This window comes from Callorhinchus milii, unplaced genomic scaffold (genome assembly GCF_018977255.1).
Source record: "Callorhinchus milii isolate IMCB2004 unplaced genomic scaffold, IMCB_Cmil_1.0 Scaffold6, whole genome shotgun sequence".
Taxonomy (NCBI): Eukaryota; Metazoa; Chordata; class Chondrichthyes; order Chimaeriformes; family Callorhinchidae; genus Callorhinchus; species Callorhinchus milii.
Window position 1 is genome coordinate 19,759,741 of NW_024704747.1, and position 21,823 is coordinate 19,781,563.

The following is a 21,823-nucleotide window of genomic DNA, read 5'->3' on the forward strand; positions in this document are numbered from 1 at the left end:
TTTTTTTACGAGCATTAACAATTATTTTACAATGAAATGAAATGCTCACCAATCCTAGTGCACTTCAGAATTTAAATACGGTAGTATTGATGTGACAGCCAGAAACAACTTTTAAAATACCTTATATTTCTTTTCTAGGTCTGATTGCCAGAATATTTAAATTGAGATTCTTCCAATTCTCAAATTTCCATCTTTCATCAAACTTCACTTCATTTCTTTACTGTTTTGAAATTTGACCTGGAAGGATCCATGTTTGATTCACTTGTCTGTGCTGAGTTTGCTGATTTTATCTGAGTTAGTAGTGGAGGTCCTTCTGTTAGCTTCAGTACAGCTGGGAAAAGCACCAGGGTTTCTGCTCCGGATTGAGATCTACCAGTTCCTCTGCTGAAAGGTTTATGGATGTTTGATTAGACAGATTAAGTTTGACTTTGATGTATTAATCATTAGTCTACTGATGCTTGCTATCCGTCTTATACATGAATATCCAATTGTGCAAGGTATCAGATCATACTCAGTGATTGTGGGCCAGCTCCAAGCTTGAATCACTATGTTTAGGAGAGGAGGAGGAGGTGGCATTTCTTTCACTAAGGTTTGCAAATTCCAAGTGTAATTAAGTCTATTTTATAAAATAACCTTGCTTCTTTTCCCTCCTAATTCCAAAATAAAATTGGATATAAGCAGGCACCTCCACCGATTCGCTTAAGAAAATGTTTTGATGCTAATTGTCATAAGGGTTATTACTCCCAAGGTTCTAGATGCAGAAGAAGTAGGATGTGCTTCACTACTACACTTCTCCATGTGGCAAGATCTTGATCTCAACTTTGCATTTAGTGGGTGAGGAAGAGGCCAGATGCAAAATAAGAGGGCTTCATATCTATAATTTCAAACACATTACATTATTACCTTTCAGAGACTTAGCTGGGGAAAAAAAAGTTTTATAATAGCTGGTGTTGCTTAGCTTTTAGCCTGTGATTTTTTTTATTCCCTGAGCATCAATGCAAGTGGAGGTGTAGAAGTGAAGACTGATGTAACATGTACATATTGCATGATCTTTCTCAATTTTTGAAAATGCAGAAAGATGAGGGAATTTGGGACATCTAGAATTGTACTATTTGCATCTATCCCAGCACATTATTATTGGTCCCTATAATACGTTGGTGCATGCATCAAAGACTGTGCAGTTCTTACACTACTGCAGACGTGTATGAACTCTAATAACAGGAACGCATTAATACAATGCAGCAATTACAGATAATAATGCTGGTTTTCTTTGCTGTCAGAAGAACCTTAGACAGACCAAACTTTGCTCTCAAACTTATTTGAACATTGCACTAATATGGTGAAGGGTTTCTACATTCATCAGGCACCGACTGACCAAACAAAGGTTCCCCTAAGCCTGGCAAGGTAGACAAACCACTATCAGTTTGAATTTGTTTAATGAAAGTAGCTGGTCTGGAATTGGTTCCTCTGACGGCTCAGGGAATTTACTCTTGAGTTTGTGAGCCATCAGAATGAGTTTCTGCTTTGATCCAGGTCTACCTGATATCAGTTAGATTCGGACAAAGTCACTACAATTTGCATTGTGCCATTGTTTATGCGAGGGAAAAGACTGTGAGTTCCCACTTCTGATTTTGATCTATTAAATCACTGGATGAAAACATCAGTAGAGTCCTGTAGCTCAGTGGTTGTGGTTAGAGCACTTGCCTCGCAAGCAAAAGACCTGGGTTCCATTCCTGTCAGGGCGAAATGTTGGGCAAGTTTCCTTACTCCACACGCCTCTGTTTACCTAGGAGTAAGTAGGAACCCGGTTGTTAGTCGATTGGCGGATCGCTTTTCCGGAGATAATAATACCCAAAAAACCTAATAATTTGGTCAATTGACTGTTTGTGGGACACTGCTGTGCATAATTGGCTGCCGTGTTTCACCCACAAATATACAGTCAATTCACTTTACAGTATATTCTGTGAAGCTCTTTGAGACGATTAGAAGACGTGATAAAGCACTATATCAAATGCAAGGATTATTATTATTATCTTTGTTTTCAGCTGCAATAATTTCCTTTCTTTTCTGCCTCCGGCCCTTGCAGGATCATGTACAGACACACAACTGAATGGCTTTGCCGGCACTCACTTAGGCTTCCATGTAGATAATAGCCACGTGGAATCCTATATCCAAGTAAAAGTAGACAAGTGCCATCACGAGAAGTAAATTAACGAGAGAAAAAATAAAACTCATTAACAAATAGATCTATTGTTTCATAAAGGAAATATTTCTTGACGCTTGAAAAAAAATCTTTAATCCTGTCAGATCTTTGCTCTTTTACTAATAATGCTAAACTGTTTGTTAACTTGAATGAGTTTAACATTAGACTTGCCTGGTGAATACTAATTGTTTTGACAACCCTGAACTTTTTTTTCTGTAAATATAATATAATAATAATAATAATCTTTGCATTTGATATAGCGCTTTTCACGTCGGGAGGACGTCCCAAAGCGCTTCACAGAACACACTAAAGTGAATTGACTGTATATTTGTGGGCGAACACGGCAGCCAATTGCACACAGCAATGTCCCACAAACAGTCGTAGATTGAAAATGACCAATTTATTATTGTTTTTGGTTTTGGAGGGATTATTATTAGGTGATATATTTTCAAGCTATAGCTACTTGCAGCATATAACCGTTTGCAATACTAATCAAATCAGATTTGAAATATAACAACAGATGAAATTGAAATCATACTCCACATTGACTGAACATTCATGTTAGTTGAGATCTTTTTGGTTGGTTGATTCTTAACATTCAGTATCCTGCCAAACAAGCATCTTATTGTTATTCATGCAGGAACAATAATACTGTATAGGCTAAAAAAATGTTGGCATTGTTTTTCCGGAAATGCTTTTGAATGCATTTTAATTAGTTCAGTGTTGGAATTGTTTTAGGTGATGGTGATGGTGGAGATAAACAAAAGAAACAGCTGGGAAATCCACATGTAGAACTGCGTAAGTATTGTGGACAGTAGTTTGAACTCTCTGATAACTCACTTAAATATTTTGTTCCAGACTATAGAATGTCTTCACTTTCTCCAGTGGCTGCATGGATGAATTTATTTAAACTGGTGATTTTAGTCATCCAACACTCACTGGCCCTCAATAATGGGTGAGGAACTGTAGGATAGACAAGCACGTATGAAACACCAGCATTTGTCTGTGGCAGGTTGTGGGAGGGGAGATGTAGAGTATTATTGTGGCCACGAGAAAAGAGTTACTGTAATAGTGAGACTGGGTTCAGACACTGATTACTCGAGTATATTGCATCTACTTTTCCCCAGTAAGATTGGCCTCAAATAGCACAGACTATTTAATGTACTCTGCGGATTGTAGCCTGTGGATTGCTTCGTATTTGAACAGATACAAGTTTATATGTATAGTGAAGGGTCTTTTCAGCTAGATATATGAATAAAGCAAGTTCTGTGTGACACCGGCTTGTAAAGGTGATACATGACAAATGTATAGTAACTTGCAATTTAGTCCCATTTACTTAAATATTTCTACATATAATACACTTACTGGATGCTAAATTGTGGAACAGTGCGAGAGGATACCAGGAAATAAGAGACATTTAGAAGTTGGAAAGGTGACTTAGCACTTGAGATCACCTTTAAAATCAGTAACTTGAATAAATCCTTCACCTTCAGTGTCAACTTATTTATCCGTAGCCTTTGAGTCAGTTGCTTTCAAGCATCAAATGCAAGGATTGTTAAATTATTTGAAATTAGCTTCTTAAAAGGGAGAGAGATACTTAAGGAAGTAAGTGTATTCAGGGATTTAGAGAAAAGGTGAGGAAATAGGATTAAAAGATGTGTCATGAAGATCAAATAATATTGCTCGAAAGGCTGAATGACCCATTTATGTCGCTATGTTCTGTCTGCTCATAGACAGACATTTAGCCTTTTTGTCACAACGGTTTACTTTAAGAAAACCAGATAGATCTGTCACAAAGTTATATTGTGTACTCAAAAACAAATTGCTCACCACTTCTGAAACATTTCTTGGAGCATAGTCCATTCATTCTAGCGTATTTGTGAATTGTATGTGTGCATTATTCAGTGTCTTAAGTACTGTAATACAGGAGGAGGGAGTATAAGTAATTTTCACAAAATCTTCATTGCAGTTTGATTTGCATTTGACATTTAAGCATAAAGATGGAAAAACATGAAGCCAAATGTTAAATTAAAAGGTTTGGTTATAGAGTAACCATTAGAAGGAACCAACTTGTGCTTATTGCCAACTCTGAATTATTTCTAAATGTTATCCAAACTGCTTGCTTACTGCTTACCTCTGTGCCAGGTATTATCATTTGTGAAATGTAATTACATATCTCTAAAGTGCAGCTCTTCAAGTGCAATGTTACATGCTTGTCAAATAGCAAAGTACTCTGGTTGGGAGAGATGACTTTATATTAAGTGGGATTTGATCTTATTACAATTCATCCAATTTACCACAAAGTGTTTCACTTTCGTGCAGAATTTTCAGATGCAAATGCTAAATTTTATTGCCGGATTTATTATGCTGAAGAATTCCACAAAATGCGTGATGTGATTTTGGGAAGCAATGAGGATGACTTTATCCGATCTCTGTCGCATTGTGTGCCATGGCAAGCTCGTGGAGGCAAATCGGGAGCAGCCTTTTATGCAACAGAAGGTAAGTCATGGAAGAAAATGATTAATAAGACATTAGCATTAAATGGTATAGTTCTGTTAAACCAGATACTGGTCTATTACACCAAATTGTGTTGAACATTTGTAACCGGTTCCATAATAATGGATCTAACAATGTCCATGTTATCACATGATTTGATGCTAAAGATACTTTTCAAAGCATCTAGGTTTATAATTTATTTCATTTCAACTTTTCCAGACGACCGGTTTATTCTGAAGCAGATGCCTCGCCTAGAAGTCCAGTCTTTCCTGGATTTTGCTCCCCATTATTTTAGCTACATTACTACTGCCGTTCAGCAAAAGGTAATCAACAGTCCTTAAAAAAATACAATGGATTTATCTCAGCAATAGGGTGCATAAAGATTGCAATTTGAGTTTATTGAAGTGTTAATTACTTGTTGCACTTATTCATCTAGATTCCATGCTTTAAAAAAACAAATTAAATCTCTTGTGGTATTGTTTTTTTTAGCAGGTAACCTGTTGCAGCCATTTAAATGCTACACATAAAGTAATGTTTGAAATGCTTTCAGGTTAAAGTGCTTTTAGTTTTAAGGTGTAAACTAGTGATTTTTTTAAAAAAATCATGGAGTGGTTGGATGTTGATTCTTTGCAACAATTTTCCATACATTAAGTGTTTATAATGTTAGCCAGGGCAATGTGGAGAGGCAGGTTCAAATACTTCTGACAAGAAAGAAAATTGGAGGGTTTGTCTCTGACCAACCGTTGCGTGCATCCTGCAGCCACAGCTAATTCAGCAGTGGCATTTACAGAGGCCTGATGGTTGGCTTAGTATGTGGCCCTGGAATAAAATAACTTGCAAAAAATTTACTTAATGTTGGAATTGTCAACAATCAAAAGAGAACAAACTCTTAAGATCTCTATGTCTGCCTTTGTACGTGTTACAACTTGGTGGATCATTATAGAAATTACCTTAACAGTAATAATCTTTGCAGTTGATATAGTTTATATCATCGAGATGTCTCAAGATGTTAATGTACACAGTAACTGCACTTTACAGTAAAATCTGTGCTTCAAGGTTTTACTTTGAAGTCCAGCGATTGTGTCTTTGTAGATAAAATGGTGTCTATAGACATATCTGTGGACTTGACCATTGCAGCCTCCCAACTGAAGGCAAGATTGTGAAATGGAGCATCTGAGAGGTTGATTTATTACATGCACTATTATATATGTTCTATTTACAAGTTTGCAACCTATGAGTTAAATGATCTGAAAAATAGTGTAAAATTTTGTTTAGTGAATGACTTATTTTCAAATTGAATATGCATTAAAACTGCAAATCTATTCCTTTCTCACACCCTGAAATATAATAGAGACCTACTGCATTAGCCAAAATTCTAGGGGTCTATCGAATAGGCTACAAAAACTCTCAGAACAATACAGAGAAGAAGCTGGATCTTTTGGTTATGGAGAACCTCTTCTATGGGAGAAAAATGGCTCAGGTACGTGGCATTTCACGCTCTTTGTGTAATAGTCCAGTTTGTAACTGAAATGTATTTTATATTGATGTGTTATGTGATCTGTAGAGTGTTAAAATCTTGGGTCAGTGAAATAATCCTACAATTTACTTCAAAGATTGCGATGATTGATCAACTGTTTCATTTGACAAAAATCCAGTCACTATTTTAACATTGTCAAGCTTACGTTTAAAGTGCCTTAATACTGTAGTACTGAAAAATGGAATGCAGCTATATTCTGGTCTCATACCTTGAGTTACAAGTTACATTCTAATCTCAGTAAAATGTTCAAAGAGCTACAACCCTGTACTGTGCTTCAGTGTTGAAATATTCTTCCTTGGTGCATGAATGTATACTTCTGCAGTTATTATGAAAGCTTATTTATTCACTCACTTTTCTTTTCTCTCTTGCAGGTTTTTGATTTAAAGGGTTCCTTGCGGAATCGGAACGTTAAGACAGAAACAGGAAAGGAGACATGTGATGTGGTATTACTGGACGAAAACCTATTAAAAATGATTCGTGATAATCCTCTCTACATTCGTTCACACTGCAAAGCTGTACTGCGAGCATCCATTCACAGTGATGCATACTTTCTCTCAAGCCACCTTATTATAGATTATTCCCTACTTGTGGGTCGAGATGATACTTCGGACGAGCTCGTTGTTGGAATTATTGGTGAGTCATACTGGCAATGTATTATTAAATTGAATCTCAAATTTATATCCATTAATATAGTACATTCAATGGAAGTGATGAGTTAAATACTTGTTATTCTTATTGCAATAACCCAAGATTCTTGCTACAATATTTTTTCACATTTTAGCAATATGCCAGGGGGAGAGAATTTCTATTCGAAAGAAAGTGTTTTTTAAATGAAGCTGAAACCATATGCGTGCCTCCACCCTATCAGCATTGTGAAGCAGTGAAAAATTCTTTAGCAGCAGTGTAACATCCCCTGCACTGGCAGAACCAAAGCTAGGTGAAGAAAAGCAAAATGTGTTTCAAAACACATCAGTTCACACCAGATTCAGACATTTAATTATTGTTGCAGAAAGAAGTGTTATTTTTCTCAGATTGTCTTCTCAGCACCTTGTTTTGTTAAATTTAGATTATATCAGAACTTTTACATGGGATAAAAAACTTGAGATGGTTGTGAAGTCTACAGGAATCCTGGGAGGACAGGTAAGTGTGCAGATATCATGCTTGTGCATTGTGCGTTTATATGTTTGTGTTCAATTTAATAATACCCTCTACCATTTACAAACAAGATGATTTGGTGTCATTCGGGCTTGATTGATAGAACTCTTGCCTCCAAGTAGGAAAGACGTGGGTTCAAGCCCCACTTTGAACTTATATAATTAGGCTAACACTCAAATGGGTGGGGTGTTGCATTGTTGGATGTGCATCCTATGGATGACGTGTTAAACTGAGGTCCCATGTTCCTGTGCAGATGGACGCTAAAGATAACATGCATTTTTTGACAAGAGCAGGGATTTCTCATGGTGTCCTGGACAACAATCCCCAACTGAAATTGGAAATGCTGGTTACTTGGAGGGGTTACAATAATTGCCTGTTCTTGGTAAATGCAGCAGTAAATTTCACAAGTCTCACTGTTAACAAATTGATTGCTAATTTATTTATTTGTACATTGTGCCACGAACAACAACAACTTGCATTTTTATAGCATCCTTCATGGGTAGCGTCCCAGAGTGCTTGATAGAACTCTTGCCTCTAAGTATGAAAGTCGTGGGTTCAAGCCTCACATTGAGAGACTCTGAACTTATATAATATTAAACAGTGCATGCTTAATATTGATCTTTGTTTAGTTGAGTTTTTTTTAACATTCAAGCTGTGTGCAGGAAGTGCAGCTCACATTATTTCCTGCACACAGTGCACAGGATATGACATTAATGGAGACAACCTGGTACTCGACCATAGTTTAGCTCAGGAAGCTGGTTAGTCATTGCCGAAAGTCGGGTGTACTTCAGTTCAGGTTGGTGCAGGTCCAACCTGTGTTATAAGCAAGGCTGCACTAACAGAAATGGTAGCTGGTCTTACCTATCAATTTAGGGAAGACACTGACAGGGGAAGAAAACAAGCTAATAAAATACTTATTGTCACAGGATTGAAAATTATTTCATAACTGCAGATTTTAAAATCAACTCAACTTCTTTCAACTATTGGTGTTCTTAGCACTTTAAGCAGTGAACATATGTTTGTGAAAACAAAACAATGTTTCATATTTTTAAACTGAATATTACTGCTTTTTGAACAGGAAAAATGCCCACTGTGGTCTCTCCAGAACTTTATCGAACACGTTTCTGTGAAGCAATGGACAAGTACTTCTTGATGGTCCCGGAACACTGGACAGGTCTAGGTATGAACTGCTGAGAAGATAAACTTGCACTCTGGACTAATCGACTGAAGATTGTGACTGTGTCTATGCTATGGCAGTGTCCTTTCCAATAGAAAATGGTTCCACAAACTAAACACGTTCGTTGTATTGCAGGATTATCATCGAACATTGAAAGAATGATCTGCCAATTTCCGTGGGGCAAAAAATCAGCCTTAGTTTTGAACATATTTAGGAACTGTGTAACATTTGGTGGAAAAAAATTGCTGTGTTTTAGAAAGATGGAGTGAGTACACTTAGTATTGAAAATATTCTTAATTTGACCTGCAAAACTTAAAACTATATTTCCACTGTGACATGCTTGAAATTAGCATTGTAAGATGAAAGAGTGCTATTCATGAAAGTATATCATAAAAGCAGAATAAGTGCTGCTCTGAGAAGATGTCTTCCCAGTGCTCTTCATGATTATGCCTTTGGGAGTCAAAGGAGAAGAATGTCAAATGGGATATTTTGTATGCTTTCTCTATTAATAAGAGAAAATGTGGTATTTCAGTATTTATAGTGAGGGTCTACTGTATATATTTTGAAAGTTGATGGCATAATACTCCCTTTGCTACTCATAAGGCTAACAGAGCTGGAAACAAGTTTTCCAAACTGCTATCATGGATTAAAGAATGCAGTACATTTATTGCAATATTTTCCTCATTGGTGCCCCTTGTAAATGTGTTTTCTTACACTGAAAAAGATTTGTAAATAGAAAGTACTAAAACAAAGTCAAATTATGTTTCACATTTTGCATTTCTAGATTCATGCAAGCAGTTATTTATCCAGCTAATTTCTTGAAAAAAAATGAATTCAGACTTGTTTCGCAATTGCTAGTAATAAATTTTGAAAAACTGTTTTAACATTTCATCATGCTTAGTAACAAATATATAATGGTGAGCACATGTTCATCTGATGCACTATTTGAATTCACTTATGTGGGAAAGATTATTTTAATTAAAGTAAGTATATAATCGTCTCCAGGAATCAAGAGCACTTGTAATAAATCTTCAATAAATTCTACAAGGTGTTTTATAATGCTTAAATGTAAGTTATTTAAAGCAAAACCAAATTGATACTTTTGAAAACTTATGTATTGAGAGAAATTCCAATAAATATCAAGGAAAACTATGGTAGATTATACCAAACAGTTTTCACAATGCAATGTTTACATTGGCTGTATTATGTTTTTTTGCCCTGGATGTTACCTTTTATGTGATGGTATTTATGAAATGTTCAGTTTATGGAGATTACATTTTAATCATTGGAGCTATTTTTCCTTTGTAACTTTGTAAAGTATAAGCACAGCAAATGTGCAACAATAGTTGTTAGCACTTGTGTGGCCACCATGTGCATTGGAACCAGGCCACAAATGAATATAGAACACCCTCAAATTTTTTTGACCAGATAACCATAATTACGCCAGATTCAATTTCATCTTAAGACCTACCAGGCTTTTATTTATATTCCACTTTACAACAATATATACATTTATATGGAGGATGTTCTGAGGAGCTGCACAGTCCAACCGTACCCTTATCCATAAGCCATGAATCGTTGCTGGTTAAATATTAATCCTTCAAGCACTGTGCTTGAGTTCACTCATTTGGGTGCTGGAGGCAGGTCCCATTGCCCAGCATTATACTCGTCAGTGGATTGGTGTTTGCACATTAACAATTGCAATCTACAACAATAAAACTGGCCATTCAACCCAACTAGTCTGTGATGGTATTTATATTAATATATCTGTTTATATGTTTATACCCATCCTAATTTCCCATGCCTAGTCTCCCCAGCCCCCTTCCTCCTTTATTCTCTGCTTGATCTGGTTAAAAAGCAAGTGATGCCTTGGGGACTAAGCTGAGCTGGTATTGTTGAAGGTTGAACTGACTCGTGAAATTTGGAGATGGAAGTACAGAACTGTCATGGACTCTGGTCAAGCATCTTAACAAGCCAGAGTTAACTGCTTGCAGAGTGGCTGAGTATAGAGGGAGCAGCTTGAGCACAAACATCACAAGTGTTCAATGTCCTTTACATGTATTGCAATCATTTCTGTGTTTGGTTGTAATTAGATGGTTGTTTCTCCCAAGTCCTGGCTGAAATCTGTTTCTACTTATGTAATTGGTTCTAATTTAACAATACCCTGAAACTTCCTCTGATCATAATACTTTTGAAGATTATTGCTTTGAATGACAGCATTGCATGTCTTTAGTTTCCAAAAAATGGGTAAACTTGGACAGCTGGTCTCTGAATTTCACTTAAGACCGATCATGCTAAAAATATTTTACAACCGAGTTCCGAGTCTGTTAATAATGAGGTGCTACCTCACATGAAGGGTGTTATTCAAATGTAACTTGTTGTTTTAATCTTTGCATTTGATGTAGTTTGAATAACTTTACATCGACGATTTTCGGGAACATTCCCAGATTGTGTCCCTGGCCAAATTTGTCCTGTTTTGAGTTCAACAAACTGAGCAAGAACAGTAAAATTCTAAAACCAATAAATAAGTCCTTGCATTTGATATAATCCCTTATCATGTCATTGAGCTGTCTCAAAGTGCTTCATGGAACATATTGTAAAGTGGATTGACTGAATCTACGCATCAAAGAAACAGAACAACAACTTGTATTTATACAACGCCCTTCACGCCAGATGGCATCCCGGAGTGCTTATGCAGCCAAATAATCAAACAAACTTCTACAGTACTGTATGCCAGCATCAGGAATTGTGGTGAGTTCACATTTTTTGTAGGTGCCCCGGATTTGGTTCACAAAATATGGTCCCCTAGATATACAGCAATGCCTTATAATATCAAAACGTGTCAGAGTTTTGTTAAGTTCTTTGCATTGTGTGACAACCCTTGTGATGGAAAATCTCATCCCAGTCAATTTGTTTTCCTGATCTCACAAACTGAACCAGGCAGGACATTGAACTTTCCAAGGTCCTTGAAAGAATTGTTGCTTCCCAGCTTCGCTCATTCCTCTCCTACCACTCCCTCCATGAGCCCCTCGTTTTCACGGTTTCCGTGGAAACTGCTCTGGTCAAGATCCTGTCCATCTGTGACCAGGGCTCCCTCTGCCTACTCAACCTCTTTGCTGCCTTCGATACCGTAGACCATTCCATCCTCCTCCACTGCCTCTGCTCTCACCTCAACCTTCAAGGTTGTCCTTGAATGGTTCAGGTCTTATCTCTCACACCGTCGCCAATTTGTCTCCACCAACAGTTTCTCTTCTAGCCCCCACAGTCTCACGCGGTGCTGCTCAGGGCACTGTCCTCGGTCCCCTCCTCTTCAACCTCTACGTGCTCCCCCTTGGTGATATCATTCAGTCGTGGGGTCAACTTTCACATGTACACGGATGACACCCGACTATCTCTGGCTCAACGCTCGATTCTAGGACAAGTGACTCCCTGACAAACATCAGGTCCTGGATGAGAGCCAACTTTATACAGCTGAACGTCAGTAAAACCCGAGGCCCTTCTGGCTCGTACCAGTGCCTCTGCACCTCAGCATCAGCATCCACGGCCGTACACTCAACCTCAGCAAGTCGGTCAGGAACCTGGGCGTCCTGTACAACCCTCAACTATCCTTTCTCCCCCATATCCACGCCATGACCCACTCTGCCTTCCCCCATCTTCCCAACACTGCCCGACTCCGCCACCGCCTCGCCCCTCAGGCCCCCGAAATGCTCATTCGTCACCTCAAGGCTCGACTACGGAAACTCCCTCCTCGCCGACCTCCCCAACTCTTCCCCCAACACGAGGTGCGGATCATCCAGAGCTGTGCAGCCCACATCCTCCCCCGCACCAGTCTCCCTGACCCCCATCGCCGCCCCCCACCCCACCCCACCCTGACCCGGCTCCACTGGCAACCCGTCCCTCAGAGGGCGGAATTCAAAATCCACGTCCTCGCCTTCAGGGCCCTCCTCGGCCTCGCGCCCCTCCTGCATCTCTGACCTGCTGACCCCCCCCCCCGCCCCACCCGACCGACCCGCCCGCTCCCTCCGCTCGGGCTTTCGGCCCCTCCGCCCCCACCCTCTGGAACGCCGTCCCACAGTCCCTTCCCCTCGGCCCCCATCTCGCCCTCCTTCGAGGCGCGTCTCTTTACGACGGTGCCTTCCCCCTCCCTCCCTCCCTCGGTTGGGGCCTAATCCCCGACTGTTCAGCGCCTTGGGACGTCCTCCCGACGTAAATGGCGGTTGACAAACGTACTGTTGTTGTTGTTGTTGTCCTCCCCCTTCCCCCCTCCCACCCGCGCCGCGAGGGCGACGTGGTGCGCATGCGCGGATCCGCGCTCCTCCTCCTCCTCCTCGACCGCGGGACCTCTCTTCAGGTAATGGCGGACGAGTCGCCGAGCGGCGGCGGCGGCCACAATCCGACCTGAATCAGCGCTCCCGCTCCGCCATCCGCTCACACTGATCCCCTCAATCTCTCTCTCTTGTCTCTCTCTCTCTCTCGCAGGGCCTGTTCTCGGCATGAGGGCGAAGGTGAGTGCTGCTCGCGGCTCTTTTGCGGTCGTCGTCGTCGTCGTGGTTTCTGAGTGGCTCCATTTTCTTTTTCGGAGGGACTTGGCCTCGGGGTTGATTCCCGGTCGCTGACTCTCTCCCTCTCCCTCCCTCCCTCTCTCCCTCTCTCTCTCTCTCCCTCAGTCTGAAACAACTGGCACTTTCTATTAATGGAGAAAGAAACCCGGGGGGTGAGGGGGGGGAGACGGGAGTGTTGGGAGAGTTTTCACAACCTCCCCCCTCCCTCCAAAAACCCACGTCGTTCTGGTTCGATATCCCGCCCCGTGGCGGTGGCGCAGAGTTGGTGCCTTTTGCAGATTGCAAAGGAATTTGTTTTGGTCCACAAGATATACAGTCACTTCGCTTGGCGGTATATTCTGCGAGGCGCTTTGAGGCGTCTCGGAAGACGTGATCAGGCGCTACACCAACGGCAAGGATCACTATCTTACACGCCTTTTCTTTGATTCTTTGCTCCCCACCCCCTCTCCTCTTCCGAGGTCTCAAATCGTACCCTCTCTTGACTGCTTTCGGTCATCTTTGCCCTCTCTCTCTCCCCCACCCCCCCCCCATCCCCACAGCCCCCCGCCCACATCTCACTCTGCTCAGGCAGCTCCAGTTAGAACCGCCGAGCGCTTTTGACGTGAAAGGCGCTATGTTTTAAAATTTAAAAAAATGAGTGCGATTTGAGCCCTTCGTCTGTTGGCAGTGTGGATGTTTGGGGTGAAGCAGACCCGGCTTCCCGCCATCAGGATTCATTTTAAACTGCTAATAAAACCTTTTCTCTCGAGTTTCAGTTTTATGTGAGGGTGTGGTACAAAATAATTAAATGTAAAAGGAACTACTGGGGTGGAAGAATAATACTGTAAAGCACTGGCCCACACCCCACTGTCGATGTAATTTACAATACATTTGTCACTTACGTAGCACCTTTCATGTCAAAGCACTAATGGGTAGAGTGGTCTCACCTGAACGAGCAGCGGGAAAGCTTGCCGGACAGCGATGTCAACGGCAAGCTATTCGGTTTTAGTTGGTTAGACTCCAGCAATACCCCCAACACGCACTCTGGGGTCCCCAAGTCATGGCTCTTGCCAACCTGTACCAAATGCTTTCTGGAATTAGGTAAGCAGGATGTGTCCCTCCAGGGAGAATGTGTGTATTCCATTCCAGCAATCTTTCTCTTGAGATTTCCACATGTAGGTGGGGTGCATGGAAATCTCTGCTTGGTTTGGATACTCTTTAAGTATGATGGTGGATATCCACGTGTGTCAGACACTCTGCTAACCAACAAAAATCATATCGGTGGGGGGGACATCTGAAAGCACTTGACGGTTCTAACTGGGCAGTGGAGCTGAGGGTGGGGTGAGGAGGGGAAAGATGACCCAAAGCACAAGAGTTGTGTTTTGAGATGTAGCTTGAAAGGGGGTGGAAGGAGCAAAACTTAAATCAAAAGGCATGTCTTTATCTGCCCCTTATCCGCAAGACGCTTTATGCCTGTAGTACCCACCTGAACCAAGTGAAGGTGTTGATTTGGGAACAGTACCCACTAGGTATTCAAAAGGCAACATACTGCAAGTGCTGGAAATCTGAAATAAAAACAAGTCGCTGGGGATACGCAGCAAATCAGGCAGCATCTATTGAGAGATGACCTGCTGATTGTTCCCAGTGACTTCGGTTTTTATTCTGCTAGGTATAATAATAATAATAATCCTTGCATTTGATATAGCGCTTTTCATGTCTTCTAGACATCTCAAAGCGTTTCACAGAATGTGCTGTAAAGTGAATTGACTGTATATTTGTGGGCAAAACGCGGCAGCCAATTGCGCACAGCAGTGTCCCACAAACAGTTGTGGATTGAAAATGACCAATTTATTATTTGTTTTGGAGGGATTATTATTAGGCATGTGGAGTAAGGGAACTTGCCCAAGGTTTTGCCCTCCCTGGAATTGAACCGAGGTTTCTCACTTGCAAGGTGAATGCTCTAACCACTGAGCTACAGAACTCCACAACCAAGTGCAAAGCTAGATTCTCTCCATTATCTGCCCTAAACTTAATTAGTCCAATGATCACTCTTAAATGAGGTTAGCAATTTGTGGGCCCAACTCCCATTAACTATTGGATTGAACTCAGAATATCATTTGTACCTTATAGCTGGTACAGGAGAGATTTTAAATCCTGAATTAGGTTTGATCAGATTGCTCAGGTGGAAGGATACTGGATAAGTCATTTTGTATGAACGCTGCATATATAATGGTAGTAATTTTAATTAATGTTTTTGTTTTTTTTCCAGTGGAGAAAGAAGCGTATGCGCAGGTATGTAGTATATTGTCAAGTCTGCTGGAATTCCTGTTTCAGTGCTTCACATAATAAGCCAAAACTTGTGTTAGAACAAATGCAAGAACCCAGCAGTAGAATAAATTCTGTGTTCGTGATCCTCTGACTCACCTCTGAATTCAAGTATTCTTGAGATGTGTGGCAGGACTTGGTTTATTTTTTTTTGTTGCCGATAGTGCTGGACGGTTATCACTTATCTTTTGTGCTAGTTAAGACATCAGTCTTTAATCTGCACATTATTCTACTCAATAATGCTCTGTTCATTATTTGAAAGAGAATTACATAGAATTTTTCAGCATGAAAACCGTTCAGCCCAAATCGTCTATGTTAATGTTTGTATTCCATATGAGCCTTCACCCTCCTGATTCTCTTCTCCAGTAACCATCTGTTCCCTTCTCCCTCGTGTATGCAATAGAAATGGTGTTCAAGAAGTGTCCTGAACAATGACATTTTATTTTGCCTTTTACACCGATTGAAATAAAAACATTTATAAAAAAAATCTGTATTTATATCAGAGTTTTATTTTACTTCTATAATGTCCAGGCAAAAGTTACATGGGATATTTAAATATTAAACATAACTCAACATAGTTGCCTGTTTTTGACTTACTGACTATATTTTAATAATAATACTAAATACTTGTCTGATTGTATATAAATAATGTCTCTGCAGCCTCAAGTTGCTACAAACATCACAAAAATCATAATGTTTTGAGGAAAGTTCAGGAAGAAATTGATCGGATAGTTGAAATTGCACATGTTTTCTGAAGCTTCTTAGGAAATATTGCAAATTCTCAGGGGTTTTTATAGTGTATAAAGAATTTGAACTGTTCTGCTGCCAACCAACCTTTTTTTATATAGTTAGATTTTTCCTGAAGATTGTAGACATTTTAAATATAATCTTAATCCTGTTACAGGCTTAAGCGCAAGAGACGAAAGATGAGGCAGAGGTGCCGATGATCTAATGTTTCATTTTCTACTGCGGAAGGTGTTGTACTTCACGGACTTTGTTGAATCCACATGGACTCTGGAATCTTCATTTCATTTCTCGTGCCTGGACCCATTTCGTGAAGGCATGTCAGATACTTGCCATCAGAAGATCTGGATAGACTTGGACTGTTCTTGTATTGGACCTTTACAGTGGTTGTAAAAAATAAAATGTAAAAATCACATTTGTGTTCCGTTCTTCTGTATTCTAGACGTCTCAAAGCACTTCACAGAATATGCTGTAAAGTGAATTGACTATATTTGTGGGCGAAACACGGCAGCCAATTACGCACAGCAGTGTCCCACAAACAGTTGTATTGAGTGACCAAATTATGATTATTATTTTGTTTGGAGGGATTATTATCCCCAGAAAGAAATCCACCAATCGACTACCAAGCAGGTTCCTACTTACTGCTAGGTAAACAGGCGTATGTGTGGAGTAAGGAAACTTGCCTAAGGTTTTGCCCTGTCCTGCCCGGGAATCGTTAAGCATACTGCTTGTTCCAATACATTCAGTGATCTTATTTGCATGTGAACAAGGCTTCATTAAACAATTCCAAATGGGCTAACAGAATGCCTCATCAAAAAAGAAAAATATATGCACAGCAGCTGAATGTTAAATGATATGATACCCACATGAATCAGAATTTCTAATTGACCAGATTTAGCTGTTTCCTAGAAAATAATTGAACTCTTTCATTGGGTTATGACTATCTGGCTTTTCATTTGGATTGTAGGCGATAAGAAAATACACGAATGTGAACAGAAATAATCCATTAACTGTTCCCATTAAATCAAAGAGCTCCATAAATCGAAATTCTGAGGAACAATGTTCAATTCTGTCAAAGGGTCACAATGTTCATTGCTCATTTTTAGTGTTTACCTTTTCTCAGAATTTTAAGAATAAGAGCATTTCAGTTTTGCCTTTAATTCCTGGTGCCTGTTCTGAGTTTCTGCTTTGAATTTGAAACCTGTATCCTCTAAACCTGTCTTGTTGAATCTGAAAGTATTGTTCTGGGTTTACTTTTGGAATCCCATCAAAATGTTTCTATAGTCTCCTCTGATGTATTTGATTATCCTAAGTTTATGCTTTATGTGATAAAGTATGCCAGGAATAAATTAACCTTATATCTTGTATCCCATTTAGTCTCAATTGAAAATTTAAATGATAGCAATAAAATGTCCTCAATCTGCTGCCAAAATGTCTAGCAAGCACAGAAAATATGGTGTTTTTGATATAAGGTTTAAATATTTCAAAACAAGAGGGAGACACAGTTACCCAAAATACAAGTTGAGATAACCTGTGTCAACAGTGATCTGATCAATTGGGTAATTCTCTTTACAGCTTCCAGTTCATGCGTTGGTAAATGCATTTTGGTCCTGTTCACCATTCTTAAGAACCCCCAAAGTTAACTCAAACCTACAGAGATGAAAGTTTATGTTCTGGAAAGTCAATACACACAAATTAAGTTCTTGGACATTAATCCTGGAGTAGTTCTTGTGTTCATTGCATTAAATCTGTTTGTGGGACACTGCTCTGCAATTGGCTGCTCCGCTCACAAAATATACAATCAATTCCCTTTACAATATATATAGTGAAGCAATTTGAGATGTCTCGAAGACGTGATAAGGCACTAGATAAAATGCAAGAATTCTGATTAATTATTATTATTTACCCTTGAATTGGTACCTTCCACCTCATGTTAACCAATATGAAGGGCATTAAATAAATGTAAATTGTTGTTATACCCATTCCTGGGTCATCATACAGTCTAAATTTCAAATTTAGAATCTTGCCACCAAATCAACCTATTTGTTTAAATTCCACTATATTCTCAACGATTCTTTCCTCCCTGGTTATTTTTGGAAAGGAATTGTAACGTAAAGAGAAAAGTAACGTATAGACTGCTTAAGTGGACTGCTTAACTCGTGAATTTTCCTGCAATCTTGCATAAAGTTCTTGCAGCTGTGAGCCTGGAAGTTGCAATTGAAGAAACACTATCTTCCAAGAAAGACACCTTGTGAGCTGTTTTTCATTTGTGTAAAAGCGCAGGATTTCAGAGAAATAACTTCACTGACAAAATCCATGCTGAATTCCATCATGAAATGGGAATGATCCAGCATTTTTACGAATTTGTTCTTTCACCAAGAAGAAATGTCTCCAATGAGACCAAGTCCAGCTATTCAATTTTATTTTGGCATCTATATTCCCTTCAGGACTATTTCTCGTAGAACAAAAGCGAAGCTAATATTGAAACATGTTTTGAGTCTTGTGCTTTGTATCCCCATTAGAAGACATAAATACTCACTGTTCTTGTCCAGTAGATGGAGCTATGCAACTTACTCCACTGGGTTTTAAATCAATTTGTAATTAATTTAGACAGTCCTGTACTGATTTTTTCAAATATATTGCTATTTTACTATTGCCTCTAGCGGTGAGAGAATCCTGGAAGTAATTTCTGCAATTTTTAATAATTTAAAATACTCAATTATAATTCCTTCCTGTGTGTTTTTTAGTTACTTAAAATAATGATTCGGGGTATATTACCAGAGACTTCTAAGTGTTCAATAGTTACAAAATCTGATCGGAAAAGGAAAAAAAAACATACATCAAAGAAAGCTAGAGTTGTTTTCAAGACAAGATTGTTTCCCTCCCCACGTTCAGAGTTCCCTCAAGACGTATCTCTTTTACTGTGCTTTCAGTCATCTTTCTTCCCCGACCCATCCTTTTCAGCTGCCCATCCCGCCTCAGGTGCTCATTTCAGCTGCATTATAACAACAACAACTTGGATTTATACAGCGCCCTCCATACTGGACGGCATCTCTGAGAGTTTTAGAGCGCATTAAGTACTTTGAGACATCCTCCTGATGTGACTGGCACAATACAACCGTAAATTGTATTGTAAACGGTTGTGAAGTATAAATAATTGCTGTCAGTTGGAATCGCAAATCTAACCTCAAATTGATTATATTTCACAATTGTTCTGGTGAATACAGTACTACTGATTGGGACAGATGTGTGTGTGTGTGTGCCTAAAGGAATAGTACTTGGGTTGGCACAGATTGTTTATGGGCCCATTAGCTGTTCATATTCAGATGCTAATATTCAGCTTTTTACAGAGAATCCATTTGGTAGAGACGTCTGTGATGTAGGGTACTGAGGCCAATTACAGAAGATTTTTGCAATGGGCTTGTGTCTACAACAAACTGATTTCAGATTCCCAACACGTTTTAGCACCCATCAAATTGTAGAGCGAAATTCTTCCCCCACCCCTCACCACCAATCTAGCACATAATATAATGTACAACTTACACATCTGTCCTGGTGCTGACCACTGAGTCCTCTCCTACCCAAGTAGAAGGAAAAAGGGTGAAACAGAAAAGGAGAATATTTCATAGGAAGGAAAGAAAATGGTTACTCAAGTCACTGAATACAGGTAGAGCTTCATTATTTTGCACGAATTCTAATGCAAATTTTAACTTGGACGACAATAAATGCAGTTGTGAAGCCAATTCCTTGTTAGTCAGGGCTCCTGCTAAAATGAAGAAATGATATTCAGTCATCATAATAAAATATTATGGAAACACAATAGTTTGTATAATTGAGTTCCATATCTAATTCAATTATTCATGTACTTGTTTAATGGATTCCTCCTGGAAGTGGAGCGTTGCCTGTGGGAAGAGAGCATCTGAGCATAATTGCCCTACCTCACCACTGTGAAGCGCTCCGAGACCCTATCTATTGCGAAGGGCACTATAAAATGTTATCATTGTATTAAACAATTTATTTATGATTTTACATACCTCACAATCATTGCAATTGATAAAAGCAAAATATTGCCCATTTTGCAATAATCTGAGAGTCAGTCGGATAGTCAGGGGATATCTGCCCTGTTAAGTGCTCTGGTACTACCCTGTGTGTTATTGTTGTTGATAATAATAATAATCCTTGTATTTGATATTGCGCTTTTCACGTCTTCTAGATGTCTCAAAGCGTTTCACAGAATAGACTGTAAAGTGAATTGACTGTATATCATAGAATCGTACAGCACAAAAAGAGACCATTCGGCCCATCAAGTCTGTGCCGGCTTTTTGAAAATAAGCAATGTAATGTCAATCCCACTCCCCAGCTCTTTCCCCCACCCCTTGTATTTGTGGGCGAAACACGGCAGCCAATTGCGCACAGCAGTGTCCCACAAACAGTTGTGGATTGAGTGACCAAATTATTATTGTTTTTTTTTTCTTGAGGGATCATTATCAGGCGTGTGGAGTAAGGAAACTTGCCCAAGGTTTCTCCCGGCCCGGAATCGAACCCAGGTCTCTCGCTTGCGAGGCGAGTGCTCTAACCACTGAGCTACAGGGCTCCTGTATCTTGTTCTTGCCATTCAGTTGTTCAGGCGTTTTGAGGTGGTGTAATATTTTCACTTAAGCATTTTTGTGAGCCTTTGTGAGAAACTTTTTCCTTGTTGTCACATTGTAAATTGAAATATTAGGAACTTTTCTTTGTACAATATACAACAACATCAACAAAATTGCATTTGTATAGTACCTTTCACATCGGGAGGAAGTCCCAAGGCGCTGGAAATATGGATGATGATTGAATTTTCCTCCAGTGGGTCTTTGGTCGATTGGTCCCTTGAATTAATATTTTGTTGCCATAGAAACACTTTTGAATAGTATTGTCCTCATAAGGCTTAAATGACCATAAAACAACTCCTGTGTCGGAGAGTAATTTTCTATAGGTATATATCAAACATTGATACGTTAGTATCATTCAGAGCAGTGATCCTCCTTTAGTTGTCGTAAGCAAGAGAGTTAAGAAGTTTAGCATTCATTTGGACAGTTAGAACCTAAAACTGTACGGAAGAGCTGTATGGCTCAGACACTCGCTGAATAAACTTATGAGCCACCAGAGGAGTCAACTGTTTCATGAAACAAAGGAAAGTGAGTCTGAGCTCAAAACTGATCAGGGGAAAACATCAGCCTTTATTTATTTGTTGAAGCAATGGCATACTTCGTAATACATCCTCTTTAGGGTTAGGGTTAGGGTTAGCCTGTCACATTTCAAAATATTAATTACAGCTTACAGGAAATGTTTTGCGTTTTTGCCATGAAATGTAATGACTTTTAATATGATCTTTTCTCATAATACTGACCTTTTTCATTTACGTTATCCTACCCACTGAGCCATTTTAACCCTTAGACTGGTCCAGGGTTGTTGGAGATTATGAAGTAGGAACAGAGGGCTGGCTATATTAACAAATCAGTTGAGTTGAATCGCCATAATAATAATATAATAATCCTTGCATTTGATATGGTGCCTTATCACGTCAATGAGACGTCTCAATGCGCTTCACAAAATATATCGTAAAGTGAATTGACTATATTTTGTGGGAGAAATACGGTAGCCAATTG

General features: G+C 39.4%; 1 protein-coding gene and 1 long non-coding RNA gene across 3 annotated transcripts in view; both read left to right on the plus strand.

The window, feature by feature from the left end:
* Positions 1 to 10,304, plus strand: part of pikfyve (phosphoinositide kinase, FYVE finger containing) — a 45,712-nt gene extending 35,408 nt beyond the window's left edge. The window contains exons 36-42 of one of the 2 annotated variants that reach the window (XM_042336417.1): positions 2,942 to 3,001; positions 4,526 to 4,702; positions 4,919 to 5,022; positions 6,051 to 6,179; positions 6,608 to 6,869; positions 7,303 to 7,376; positions 8,469 to 10,304. In XM_042336417.1, coding sequence (XP_042192351.1) covers positions 2,942 to 3,001; positions 4,526 to 4,702; positions 4,919 to 5,022; positions 6,051 to 6,179; positions 6,608 to 6,869; positions 7,303 to 7,376; positions 8,469 to 8,585 — 923 coding nt within the window. In that variant the 3' untranslated portion in view covers positions 8,586 to 10,304. Of the gene's footprint in view, positions 1 to 2,941; positions 3,002 to 4,525; positions 4,703 to 4,918; positions 5,023 to 6,050; positions 6,180 to 6,607; positions 6,870 to 7,302; positions 7,377 to 8,467 lie in introns of both variants that reach the window. The other variant, XM_042336418.1, reaches the window with a different exon arrangement.
* A 2,566-nt stretch (positions 10,305 to 12,870) lies between these two features.
* On the plus strand, positions 12,871 to 16,591 carry LOC103182932. The gene is made up of 4 exons (XR_006085207.1): positions 12,871 to 12,919; positions 13,048 to 13,073; positions 15,379 to 15,401; positions 16,339 to 16,591. It is a non-coding gene; the product is annotated as an uncharacterized LOC103182932 (long non-coding RNA).
* Positions 16,592 to 21,823: the final 5,232 nt, after the last annotated feature.